The sequence below is a fragment of the Cucurbita pepo genome, chromosome 20 (assembly GCF_057944985.1).
Source record: "Cucurbita pepo subsp. pepo isolate OVF chromosome 20, ASM5794498v1, whole genome shotgun sequence".
In the NCBI taxonomy this organism is placed as follows: Eukaryota; Viridiplantae; Streptophyta; class Magnoliopsida; order Cucurbitales; family Cucurbitaceae; genus Cucurbita; species Cucurbita pepo.
In genome coordinates, this window is record NC_141817.1 from 1,453,734 (window position 1) to 1,465,665 (window position 11,932).

General features: G+C 33.4%; 2 protein-coding genes and 1 pseudogene across 2 annotated transcripts; 1 reads left to right on the forward strand and 2 right to left on the reverse strand.

Moving 5' to 3' along the window:
- Positions 1-829: 829 nt before the first annotated feature.
- Positions 830-2,044, reverse strand: LOC111782497 (S-adenosyl-L-methionine-dependent methyltransferases superfamily protein). Its single transcript, XM_023663256.2, has one exon. It carries the CDS (start codon positions 1,988-1,990, stop codon positions 995-997), a length of 996 nt encoding a protein of 331 aa, XP_023519024.2. The 5' UTR covers positions 1,991-2,044; the 3' UTR covers positions 830-994.
- Positions 2,045-7,125: 5,081 nt separating this feature from the next.
- LOC111783245 (transcription factor MYB32) lies at positions 7,126-8,541 on the forward strand. Its single transcript, XM_023664156.2, has 3 exons — positions 7,126-7,298; positions 7,379-7,508; positions 7,607-8,541. The coding sequence occupies exons 1-3, from the start codon at positions 7,166-7,168 to the stop codon at positions 8,379-8,381; spliced, it is 1,038 nt and encodes a 345-aa protein (XP_023519924.2). The 5' UTR covers positions 7,126-7,165; the 3' UTR covers positions 8,382-8,541.
- A 2,563-nt stretch (positions 8,542-11,104) lies between these two features.
- LOC111782479 (large ribosomal subunit protein uL15x pseudogene) lies at positions 11,105-11,769 on the reverse strand (annotated as a pseudogene).
- Positions 11,770-11,932: the final 163 nt, after the last annotated feature.

An 11,932-nucleotide genomic window follows, 5' to 3' on the forward strand; every position in this document is an offset into this window, starting at 1 on the left:
CAATTATAAAATTATTATTATTATACGTACTGAGATTTCACATCGATTGGAGAGAGAAATGAGTGTCAATGAGGACGAGAGGTAGATTTTGAGATCCTACATCAGTTGCATAGGAGAACGACACGTTATTTATAAGGGTGTAGAAACGTTTTCTTAGTAGACATGTCTTTTTAAAAATGTATCGTTCTACTCCCTGACCAATGTGGGATCTCACAATCCACCCTTCGGAGTCCAACATTTTCGCTGACACTCGTTTACCTCTTCAATCAAGAGAGGGTTTGAAAACATGTTTATTTTGACTCAGAGGGAGAAATGCATTGGAGTACTGATGTGTACTATGCACCCGAATTTACATATAGTAATGTGCATCTCTTACCGAAAACAAGTCATTTATGGATATTATCAGGAGGTTCGTGCAGATGCAGTGCAGTCCCTTTTTCACTCTACAAGGATCAAGGTCAAATTCAGTCCCTTTTTAACGTTCATTCTCTTTATGTCGAAAGAAGATATATTTCTAGCTTTTTAGTAAATAATGATAAAGTGAGACAAAAAATTTTATGGTCCAAATCTCTTGGGTAAGAACCAAAGCGGAATTCCTGATTATTCAAAACTTAATCCAATCCTATGTACGGGTCAATCAGATCTCCCAGATTCTACTGGTAATTCTGATGTATTGGCAAAGAGGCGAAGAAATAGATTCATCATTCAATTTGAATCATTTCAAGAACGAGAAAAAGAACTACCACCCCCTTCCCGTATTTCGATTGAAATACCCATAAATGATATTGCTTATTTTGATGATCAAATCTATGTGTAATCTCACAAAATCTTAAATAAAAACATATTCTTTTCTTCAAAGAACTCATAACATAACTCAAAGATTCACAAGAACAGAACATAATATAGTCTCCCCCTTTTCAACAAACATTCCACTCCTGGAAACTGAATCGAGATCAGATCATCATAAACATACAAAAAAGAGTGTTCAAGTTCTTTATGTAGCGTTGTAAGGAGCCCACATCTCAGCGTAGAACCTCAGAGTCCTTGGAAGCGCCATCTTCCAAGCAGCAATGTCAGGCAAGTCACCAGTGAGCGCCAAGGAACTGTCATCCTCACCATTCCCAAGCCTCAAAATCCACAATTTGTCGCCATAAACTTCATGCATTGCCTTCAAAGCGCGTTCCATTACCACTTTCCCATCTCTTCTTGGGTCCTCTGCCTCCACACAACTGCCCCCAACGTTCACCATCACTCTCCCGCCTTTCATCAAACACCTTGCGAGCATTCTCCATGTATTCGGATTCTCAAGTTCTGGAATCAAGCTACCTTCACTAAACAAATCCACCAAAATCCCTGCAAATCCCCCTTTCACCTTGGCTTCCAGAGCATCCCCAATGTACATAAAAAGCCTATTTGGGTAATCCTTTTCCAGCTTCGACAAACCAAAAAACTCCTTCCCAACCGCGATTACAGACGGATCCAACTCCCACCCATGAATCACAACCTCCGGATATAGCTTTAGGATCGCTCGAGCGGCGGAACCAGCACCGAATCCGAGGATTCCGATGGGTCCCGGCGGCAGAATCGGCGGCAATGTGGCGAAGACATCGAAGTAGGTGTTTGTGAGTGATTTGAAAAGATGAGAGATGCTATGAATGTTACCAGGGCCATCGAGTAGGAGGAGTCTGGAACCTGCAAATGGGTGCTCTGCTCTTCGGGAAACTTCAAGAACTCTGATGAAATTGTGGCGGGATTTGAATTTGGCCAGGATTTTGACGTCGTCCGATGGAATTCCGTCGTCTTGGGTTCGTTTTCTAGGGCTTGAAGATTGTGTTTCCTGGAATTGAACTCTCAACCGATCAAATTGGCGGCGTTTGATCAGTTCTTGTTGAAAGGAAACGAGATTTCGAGATATGGGTTTGAAAAAATGGAGGGAATTTTGATTTGGGTGAAGAATTAAAGTGATTTCTTTATTCAATTGAAGCCGCATTTTCCCCTTCGACAGAGATGATTTGACGAACAAGCTTTAAGAATTGAGGGTGTGAGAGGAGAGAGATTTCTTATTCGACCTTCTTGGCCCAAAATGAATCGGCCCAATAGGCTTTACGGCCCAAATAAGAACAGGCCCATTACAACATCCGCAACCCATTAATATAATAATATTATTTGAGAAATTTGTGGTAGGTGCTATGAATATTAAAAAAATAGAACCAGAATTTTTAATTTTAATGTTAATTATTCTGGTAAATTATTGATTAATAATAGTTGCTGGTTTACTATATTATAACCAACCAACATGATAAGAAATAAAGATATTATATAATTAATCATGGCAACTTTTTCTATTAATTATTTTAATTCACTTTGTCAATTGATTTATCTATTTATGACGATATTATTTTATATGTTAGTTTGTCGGTCACATTTACATTACTATTAAATATTTTTCTTCAAATTAATTAATTTAAACTAATTTTAAGTAAAAATTATAAATATACTTTTCGATTATTATGTTTTTATTGAATATTTATGATTAAAAAATTAAAATTTGGGAAATAAAATTGATTACGTAATAATTATATGATTTTAGAAATTAGTAAGGTAGTAATGATGTGTTTGGAATAAGATTGATTAAGAGAGGATCAAATAATTAATTAATTAATTAGTTAAGAGAGCCATGTAATTAGAGTCAAATATTGGGGTCAAATCGGAAGGTGTTGCAAATTGGAGACATGGAAAACTTTAGTCAAGTTTATCACATAAATTGCTATTTGGTCCTTTGGGATTGGGGATTTTGCATATAAGCCCCTATTTTTTAATGGAATTCCATGACCGCTCTTATTGCCGCTTTTGACTTGGTTGTGAGGTGGGACTGCCCACAGACACAAGATGGGCTCGACCAGGGGAATCTTGCAACTTTCAGGGATTATTTTATAATTATTTTATTTATTTCTAATAGACTCTAAAACCAAGTAAACATAATTTACACAATTATATCTTTTTAATATTTAATTTCATGGTTGCAATTATTAATTACATCATTTTTATCTTTAATTATTCCACCCCTCTTCTAATGCCATTCTTTCCCCTCTACACCTATTCTCTTTCATGATTGCACTTTTGATTTTTTATTTTCATCTCTTTTTTTATATATTTTTTCCAAATAATATTAAAAAAAAAAAAACCCGAACGCTTAAAAAACATATTCTACCGAGTTCGGATTGATTTTTCGATTTTTGGGTTTTTTTTTTTCATAAATCAACAACTTAAAATTTTGGAAATCGTGTTTGTTTTGAGTAATTAAAAGACAAGACTTAACATAAAATATTACTGTTCGAGAATATATATATATATATATATATTTTTTTTTTTTAAATTATTAAAGAGAAATATTATAGTACATGGGAACCATCTCCCCTCCTAACAACATTCATGTTCCACCAAGCCAACCAATCTGAAGCTTCTCCTTGCATGCATGAAGTTGCTGTAGATTCCATGAATTTCTCCACCTTTTATAAATTAATTTATATTAAAATCTATATCTAATAACTTTCGATCATTTTTTAAAAATTTTAAATTTTATTAAATATGTTTAATGTTCGGAGATTTATTTTTAAAGTTTGAATATTTATTGGACATAAATTTACAAGTTTAAGACTAAATTTTCGTCCCGTTAGTAATTATTTATTAAATACAAGCGGGTAAGGCATGATTATAATATGGCCGATGATAAATAATAAAAAATAGAAAAGAAATAATTAATAATTATAACTTTTAAGTATTGTATTGCTTGTGGTGCATGCTTCATATATATAAACATGTTTAAAACATTCACTTGCCCATAAATACAATCAACCAAAATTCATTGGTCATCAAAATAATAATAAAAAATCCTGTCACTTATTGATTAAAAAAAAAAGTTAATACGTGAATTTAAAGTTAAATAAATTAAAATATTTTAAAGTTGTGAATTCTCTTTTTATAAAGAAAAAAAAATTAAATAAGAACTCGATCGTCCGAATATAGCTGTTTCACAATAGTACGAAATGTAGATTAAAATATATATATATATATATATATATATATATATATATGATTTTAAAATTGATGAATTATTCGAGATATTTTTATTTCAAATATTTATTTGTGAAAAATTGTTAGATGCATTTTGATGGTTAAGAGTCGGGGCGGTGTTTACGGGGCTTCCTAGAAACCCCTCTACTTTAGACCTATCAATTTGTGATCATCATATCTTTAAAAGGAAGCTTTATTGTTGGCCGATGGACACCCTTTTGAAAATGACCACTCTCTTTAAATCAAGCACCGTACACATTATATAATATAAAATACTAATATTATATATTTTTAATTTCATTTCAACCTCATGAATTTGAGAGATTTTTACCGACCTAAATTCAAATTAAATAATATTATAAATTAAGACTAAAAAATTAAATTATTAGAAATAAGTTGGTATATATATTATATTTAATTAAGGTCAAAATAGTATTAAAAGCCACCTATTATAAATTAAATTAATGAATATATAATTATATTATAGTCAATTTAGACGACTCCAAGTGTTACTTAAATTTATGAAGAGGACCTATACAATTATTGTAGAGAGTTCCTTGGCCATAGGGGTGGTCTTAAATTCAAGGGGTATATCCCTCCACCCCCACCCCCCTTTTATGTTACATTTAATTTTTGTTCCATAATAAATTAAATTAATTATTTGTCCAATTATTAAATTTATTTTTTAATAAGGAAAAATAATCTCTTTTATCCATAGCCTTTTTATTAATAAGGAAAACTTAGAAATATATATATTATTAATAGTTTTATTTAAAATGTTTGTTTTAAAAAAAATAGTTGCTTATTTGATAGGGGAGGGAGACAGAAATGTCGGCGACATCATGGTGACGTAACAAGACGGTGACAGTAGAGAGAGAGAGAGAGAGAAGGGGTCGGGTCGGGTTAGAGTTAAAAAAACCCCGAAGATGGAGGGAAAGGCCACACGCGCGCATCCAGGTGGCGAAAAATGTATGGGCGGTGACAGATTACACGCTTGCAGAGTCACAGTCGCCGTCGGAACATCTTTTTCCAATTCCGTACTGTTTTATGATCAGTAGGGTTGAATGTATTGGGGCCATTTCCGAACATTTTCCAATACCCAATTCTTCTTTTCTCCTCTTTTTTTCTTTTTCTTTTTCTTTTTTCCCCCTTTTTTATTTTCCAAATCTCTCACGTCCCTTTCTTTCTTTTTCTTCATTTTTATTTTCTTCATTATTTTTATTTTAATTTATTTTCTAACACATATTTTTGCTTCGTGCTTGAAATTGTTTAATATTGTGACGTTTTCATGCGACATTTACATAATGAATGATAAGAACGAAGAAAATAAACCCTACAATTTGATTTGAAAGATAAAGATGTTCTTCAACACATCAACAGTTTTATTACTACAGTAATTTACACATAAGATTTTTATTATTTGATTACGACTTTTAACTCGATATAATATATATATATATATATATATATATATATATATATATATATATATATATATATATATATATGTTTGAAATGACGTTAGAAGAAGACAGGATTAAATAATTAATTACATCATGATGATCTAATCCTCTATTTTAAATAATAGTTTTCAACCGCCTGTTGATTTAAAAAAATATCGAAGAAGCTTTTTAGTTAGTTGATATATATATTAAAATTATTTAAGAGACAGATAAGAATAAATATTTAATTAGAAATGTAACACCGACGGGATACGAATACGATGCTCCTTTATCATATATCGACAAGTCTTAGATTTCACGTGTGAAGACGAGATCTTATGGCCCTCAAAATATAATGTCGCATTTTAAAAATAAATAATAATTTGAGTGGTTTTTAATTATATAGAAAAAAAGTAAGGGACTGTGGGATCAAATAATTGTGAGAGACGTAAGGTAGGAAATAGGTTTAATAGGAAAGAGAGACAAAAAAGTGTGGGCCAATCATTGTGCCGATTCGGCGTATGAGGGTATCGATGAGCTGGCTATGTATTTTTTAAGATAACGAAAGAAACTGTATTTATGTCGTCCGACGTGGACGTGTCGGTAATATTTATTTTATTTTAAAGAAAAATAAAAAAAATAAAATAAGTCTTTGTTCACAGCCTCCAATCATTGACCCTTTCATTCAAGGATGAGAGGTCCCGTCCCATAATGTGTATATCGTTCATAAGTTGCATTTAGGATATATATTTAAATATATATATTTTTGTTGAATTAAAAAAATTTAAAAATTATTGCGACAAAGTTATAGTAAAAATTTAAAAATATTCATTTTATTTTAATATAATGATTAATTTTTAATATCAACGTGGAACACTCCAATTGATTAATAAACGAAAAAATTGTAAAAAAAAAGTAAAAAAATGAATAAATAATAAAAAAGAAAAGGCGTGGAGCCCATGCTTGTGAATGCAAAGGTGTCGGCTGGACTTTATGATGATTGTAATTCAAAGGGGAAAATATTTATTTAAAATATTTAACAAAAAAATAAAAGAAAAACATGCGGCTAAATATTGCGTAACAGTAAATTGCACGCAAAATCCCAAAAATTATTATTTAATTAATACAAAAATTGAGCTTTAACTTATTAATTTATTACTTAAATATCACTCAATAACTATATATAACTTCATAATAATGCACTTCTACTTGATCTCTATTTTAACTACTAATTTACATCATTAATAGAAAAAAAAATTTATTTAATTTTTTTTTAAAATTGGGTAATAAAACTTTATTTAAAATTTTTTTAATTTTATATTTAATAAATTCTAAATTTTACGCGCGATTTTAAACATTTATAATTAAATCGTCACGAAAATATAACAAAAAGGTAAAAAGTTATTGGATTGGTTGTTCCATCATCTCCCTCTCTTTCTAACTTCAATCTTAAGTATCATTTTTCGTTCATTTATTAAATTATCAGATTTTATTTTTGGGTTTCTTTTTTTGTCAACCCTTGACTACCCAAAAATTAAAAATAAAATTAATTTCATATATATATATATATATATATATATATATATATATTTCTCTGTCCTACGCATTTGGAATCTGGGCGGTCGGAGAATTGTGTTTCTCTCACGACAATGGGGCGCCATTCTTGCTGTCTAAAGCAGAAGCTAAGGAAAGGGCTATGGTCGCCGGAGGAAGACGAAAAGCTCTTCAATTACATAACAAGATTTGGCGTTGGCTGTTGGAGTTCAGTCCCCAAACTTGCTGGTACCTCTTTATTCTTTGGTTTTTACGATCTAATCTCTCGAGTTTTCTTCAAAGTTTTGATTTTTTTTCCGATGTTTTAGGTTTGCAGAGATGCGGGAAGAGTTGTAGACTGAGATGGATCAATTACTTGAGACCCGATTTGAAGAGGGGAATGTTTTCTCAACAAGAACAGGATCTTATTATCAGTCTCCATGAAGTTCTCGGCAATAGGTATTTGTAATGTCTTAATTGGTTCGAGTTTGAATTAATTTCGGGTTTGTGTTTAGAAGTGGAATTGAGGAAGTGGGTTTTTTTTTTTTTTTGGGTAGGTGGGCTCAAATTGCAGCTCAATTACCGGGAAGAACGGATAACGAGATTAAGAATTTTTGGAATTCGAGCTTGAAAAAGAAGCTAATCAAGCAAGGGATTGACCCGAATACCCACAAGCCAATTATCAACATTCATGAGATTAAAGAGAAGAAGATCTTTGAGGATAAGGAATTTGCTGAAATCCCACCGGTTGAAGGACTTGGGAGTGGTATCTCCGCCGTGAATAACCAAGGCCCTGCATTTCTCCTAGGCGGCGTTGATTACTACGACGGTGGGGTAACGGCGGCGCCGATTCGAGACCATTTCATGAACAAACAACCCTTGGATTCCCTCTGTTATTTCGAATTCCAAACAGGGTTTGATCCTTACAATTTGTCCGACACGAACTCGAATTTTGGGTTCAGTTCAATGCCGAGTTTGACAAATTCCGACCACGGTAGCTTGTCGGGGACGGAATTTTCCGACAATTCGGGTTCGAACATGAGCAACTACGGAGGATTCTACATGAACAACAACAGCAACAACAATGGAGTGGATAATTCGACATTTTGTTCGTGGGAAAGTGAGAATAAATCGGACATCTTTTTCCAGAATCATGTGAATAATAATAACACTAATAATAATAATAATAATCATAATAATAATGGGATAAAGTCCGAGGAATTGAACCCAAGTTCTTCAGTGCTTGATGGGCAGCTAATTCAGAGCTATCCATTAACGTCGCTATCACAAGACATTGTTCGATGCAATTTTGATGCTTTTTACCATTTGTGAACTAATTGTACATTATATTCAATCCCTTCAAAAAAAAAAAAAAAAACATAGATGTTGATAGTAATTTTTTTTCCTCCTGTATTTTTCTTTATTTTTTTTTTTTTTGTAATATTTGTTTTATGACGAGATAAAATAAAGTGAAGAGTGATCTCTTGATTTCTATTTTTTTTTTAAATTTCGATCGTGAAAGAACGATGATGCTAGTTTATATTATGTGGATCGATTAATATACTCGAGTTTTGAATTATTGATATGAAAACAAGGGAATAACAAATTAAATTATTTGAGGGAAATTGGAGAAATGAGATGAACGAATAATGCATTATTGGAGAGATAGAAGAAAGGATTGAAAGGATAGGGAAATGGGGTCTCTGTGTAATATTAAAGAAATGGTGAAAATGATTGTGAGATTCCACGTCAGTTGGAGAGGAGAACGAAGTAAGAGTGTGAAAACCGTGAGATTGATGGTGATACGTAAAGGACCAAAACAGACATTTATTAGTGGTGGCCTTGTGTTGTTACAAATGGTATCAGAGTTAGATACCGAGCAGTGTGTAACAAACATGTTTTATAAAGGTGTGGAAACTGCTCTCTAATAGACGCGTTTTAAGTAGTAAGATGATAGGGGTGTGTTGAGAGACAAAGCGGGGCCTGAGGGGGTGGTGTGGTGGGGGGTTGGAAGAGAAATGGCAACCACATTTCTTTTCTTTCTTTTTGAAATATAGCTCCCCTCATTCATAGTTCTTCCTAAATTTCTTCACAAATTTCACTCAAATTTTGATTCATAGTAATCATATTGTCTTTTCTTAACAAAATATCAAAGAAAACATATCCCTAGCTGCGTCGATCAACCCCGCTCAATCTCCCTTTACACGTAAGAGAGTGCTAACAACATTTTCAACGGGCATTCCTAACCCAATGCCCGGTTGTCAAAGGGGTCTCGACACAACTTCCTCTCGAACAAAACCCACCGCCCTGCAATCTATCGGGCGAAAACTCCCTAAGAAAACTCATAACCGAGTTAAACAACGGCCATCTAAGGTTCTACTGCTTCTTATACGTCTTTCATACGTCTACGATAATGACACTAATTTTGTATTAAAATGAGCGATAAAATATAGAGGAGGCTTAAATTACACTCGTTGTGATAGAAAGAGAGGAGTTTTAACAGAAATTGATGGGAAGTTTGGTTGAAAAAAAAAAAAAAAAAAAAAACTTAAACCCAAGTGGGTTTACATCTGTTGTTTGCGTAAAAAAACACAAACTTTTTCTTTTTCTTTTTCAAAAAAGACCGGACATAATTAACTGCTAATCACAAGTCAATCAGCTAATCAAATCCCCACTTAAGCCTGATTAATTTCTTATGTCATTTCCCTCCTTTTCTTCCCCTTAAATTCAATTCCACATTCTTATTTTTCTTTTGGAAAAAATCAAAAGATATTTTTAATCCTGTTTTTTAGTTTTGTTTTTATTTGGTTTTTAAATTTCTAAATATTATATTTATTTAGTCTCTGTATTAATTTTAAAGAATTAGTATAAATTTGAAGGTAAAAAAATTATGTAACATGATGATTTTTTGTTTGCTTAAATAATAATTAAAAAAAAAACTTTCAAAAAAACATGTTTTTTTCAAAGAAATCATGCGATGTGGTCGGGATTCATGCATAGCAGTCGGAATCTGGGTGGGAGTTAAGTGAAGTTTGTTAGACGAACACGACTCTCCACAATGGTATGATATTGTCCACTTTGAGCATAAGCTCTCATGGTTTTGCTTTGGGTTTCCCTAAAAGACCTCATACCAATGGAGTTAGTATTTGGGTTTCCCCAAAAGGCCTCATACTAATGGAGTTAGTATTCCTCACTTATATTAAAAGTGGCTACGCTTATCTCGGCTAAATGAGTCTCACTCGAAATGATTCTACCACCATCATACCCATTATTTCAATGTAACGTATACGCTAATCAAATTTCATTAATAGAACACAATTATGAAATAGAACTATCAATTTTGGAAATGATAATTGATGTCTTGTGGCAGAGCTATGTTCAAATCAGCTTGAAGATGATCGAGTGGAAAGAAATGAAAGAAGTTGCTACTTATAATGCTACAAAGTGGATTTTGGAATGAATGGGGTTTTATACTTGAAGCTATAGATTTAGTGCAGACAGAAATATGGTTCAACCAATATTATATAACATCATCACAGTGCAGTTTTGAAAGGAAGATGGCCTGAAAATGGCGCAGTTTTAAGTAGCTGCAGAGCAGGAATGATTTAAAACCAAGCGAACAAGATTGAACACGGGAACACCCACATACAATCCATTTTGAGTCCCATGAATTTGGTACTTCGATCAGGAATCACATCATAAGAAGGAATGAGAATTAATGATATGAAATGATAAGACTTTGAGACAGAAGGTTGAGCCACAACTTAGCAGCACAAATGATGATACTAGACATTAAAGAAGGTAGCAACAACCTCAGAACAATCAACTATTTCCAAATCTCACAAATTCGAGGATGAAAATTATGATGATCTTGTAAATGTCACCGACAAAACAAAGAGCCCAGCTGATTCTAGACAACCAAGTTGTTTAGTGAGTCGGGTAAGATCGAATAAGAATGCAAGTAGCAGTTTCAACTTTCAGTGACTTAAACAATGATATCAAACCCCATGAAATTAGCGAAATTAACAATGTATAACATCGAAGTAGAATGATAATTCAAGAAAAACATTCAAAATTGACTGAGTTCAAAGTGAAGAAAACTGAAACACAGAGTTTGATAACATTAATCCAATACTTCGAAGAACCCCACAAGAAATATCAGAATTAATTTGGAAACAAAACCATAGAACTAAGAGTTACCCAATAAACCTAAGCCGTTAGGACAACAGCACCACCATTCTCCTTGATCTTCTTCTCTGCAATTTTCGAGATGAGCTTGGCTTTCACAACGATGGGCTGGTTCTCGGGCAAAACCCCTTTGCCCAAAACTTTGAAATACCCAAACTGGGTAACATCAACCAAAGGGGCATTATCCTTAGAAGCCTTGTCCTTCACTTCCTGGGGGACGAGGGACCAGAGCTTGTCGACGTTTACAATGGGGCAATAGAATTTGTTTCGGAGCTTGTGGAAGTACCTCATACCAACTTTTCCAAAATAACCAGGATGGTATTTGTCAAACAGGATTCTGTGATGGTGCATACCTCCAGCGTTACCACGACCACCAGGATGCTTACGGTGCTTGCCGATACGACCATGGCCGGCGCTCACGTGACCGCGCTTCTTCCTGTTCTTCTTGAATCGGGTCGTCATTTCGTCTGCGAACGATGGAGAATTAGGTTCCAAGAATTTGCAGGGAGCGGCGGGACGAGGAAGTGCATTTTAGGGTTTGGGTAGAGTTTATAGCACGGACAGCCGAGACCCACACCACAAAATTTTGGGCTTTTTCATTCGTATTAGCTGAAAGCCCAAGCCCAAGCCCCACCTCAGAAAAACTCTCAATTTAGGATTAATCTCGAAGTGGACACTATCATAATATTGTAGAA

Excerpts from the sequence above, each read along its gene's own strand:
- LOC111783245 (XM_023664156.2), top strand. The coding sequence starts at position 7,166 with ATGGGGCGCCATTCTTGCTGTCTAAAGCAGAAGCTAAGGAAAGGGCTA. Across the intron at positions 7,299-7,378 it reads TTCAGTCCCCAAACTTGCTG|GTTTGCAGAGATGCGGGAAG; the intron begins GTACCTCTTTAT and ends CCGATGTTTTAG. Across the intron at positions 7,509-7,606 it reads CATGAAGTTCTCGGCAATAG|GTGGGCTCAAATTGCAGCTC; the intron begins GTATTTGTAATG and ends TTTTTTGGGTAG.
- LOC111782497 (XM_023663256.2), bottom strand. The coding sequence starts at position 1,990 with ATGCGGCTTCAATTGAATAAAGAAATCACTTTAATTCTTCACCCAAAT.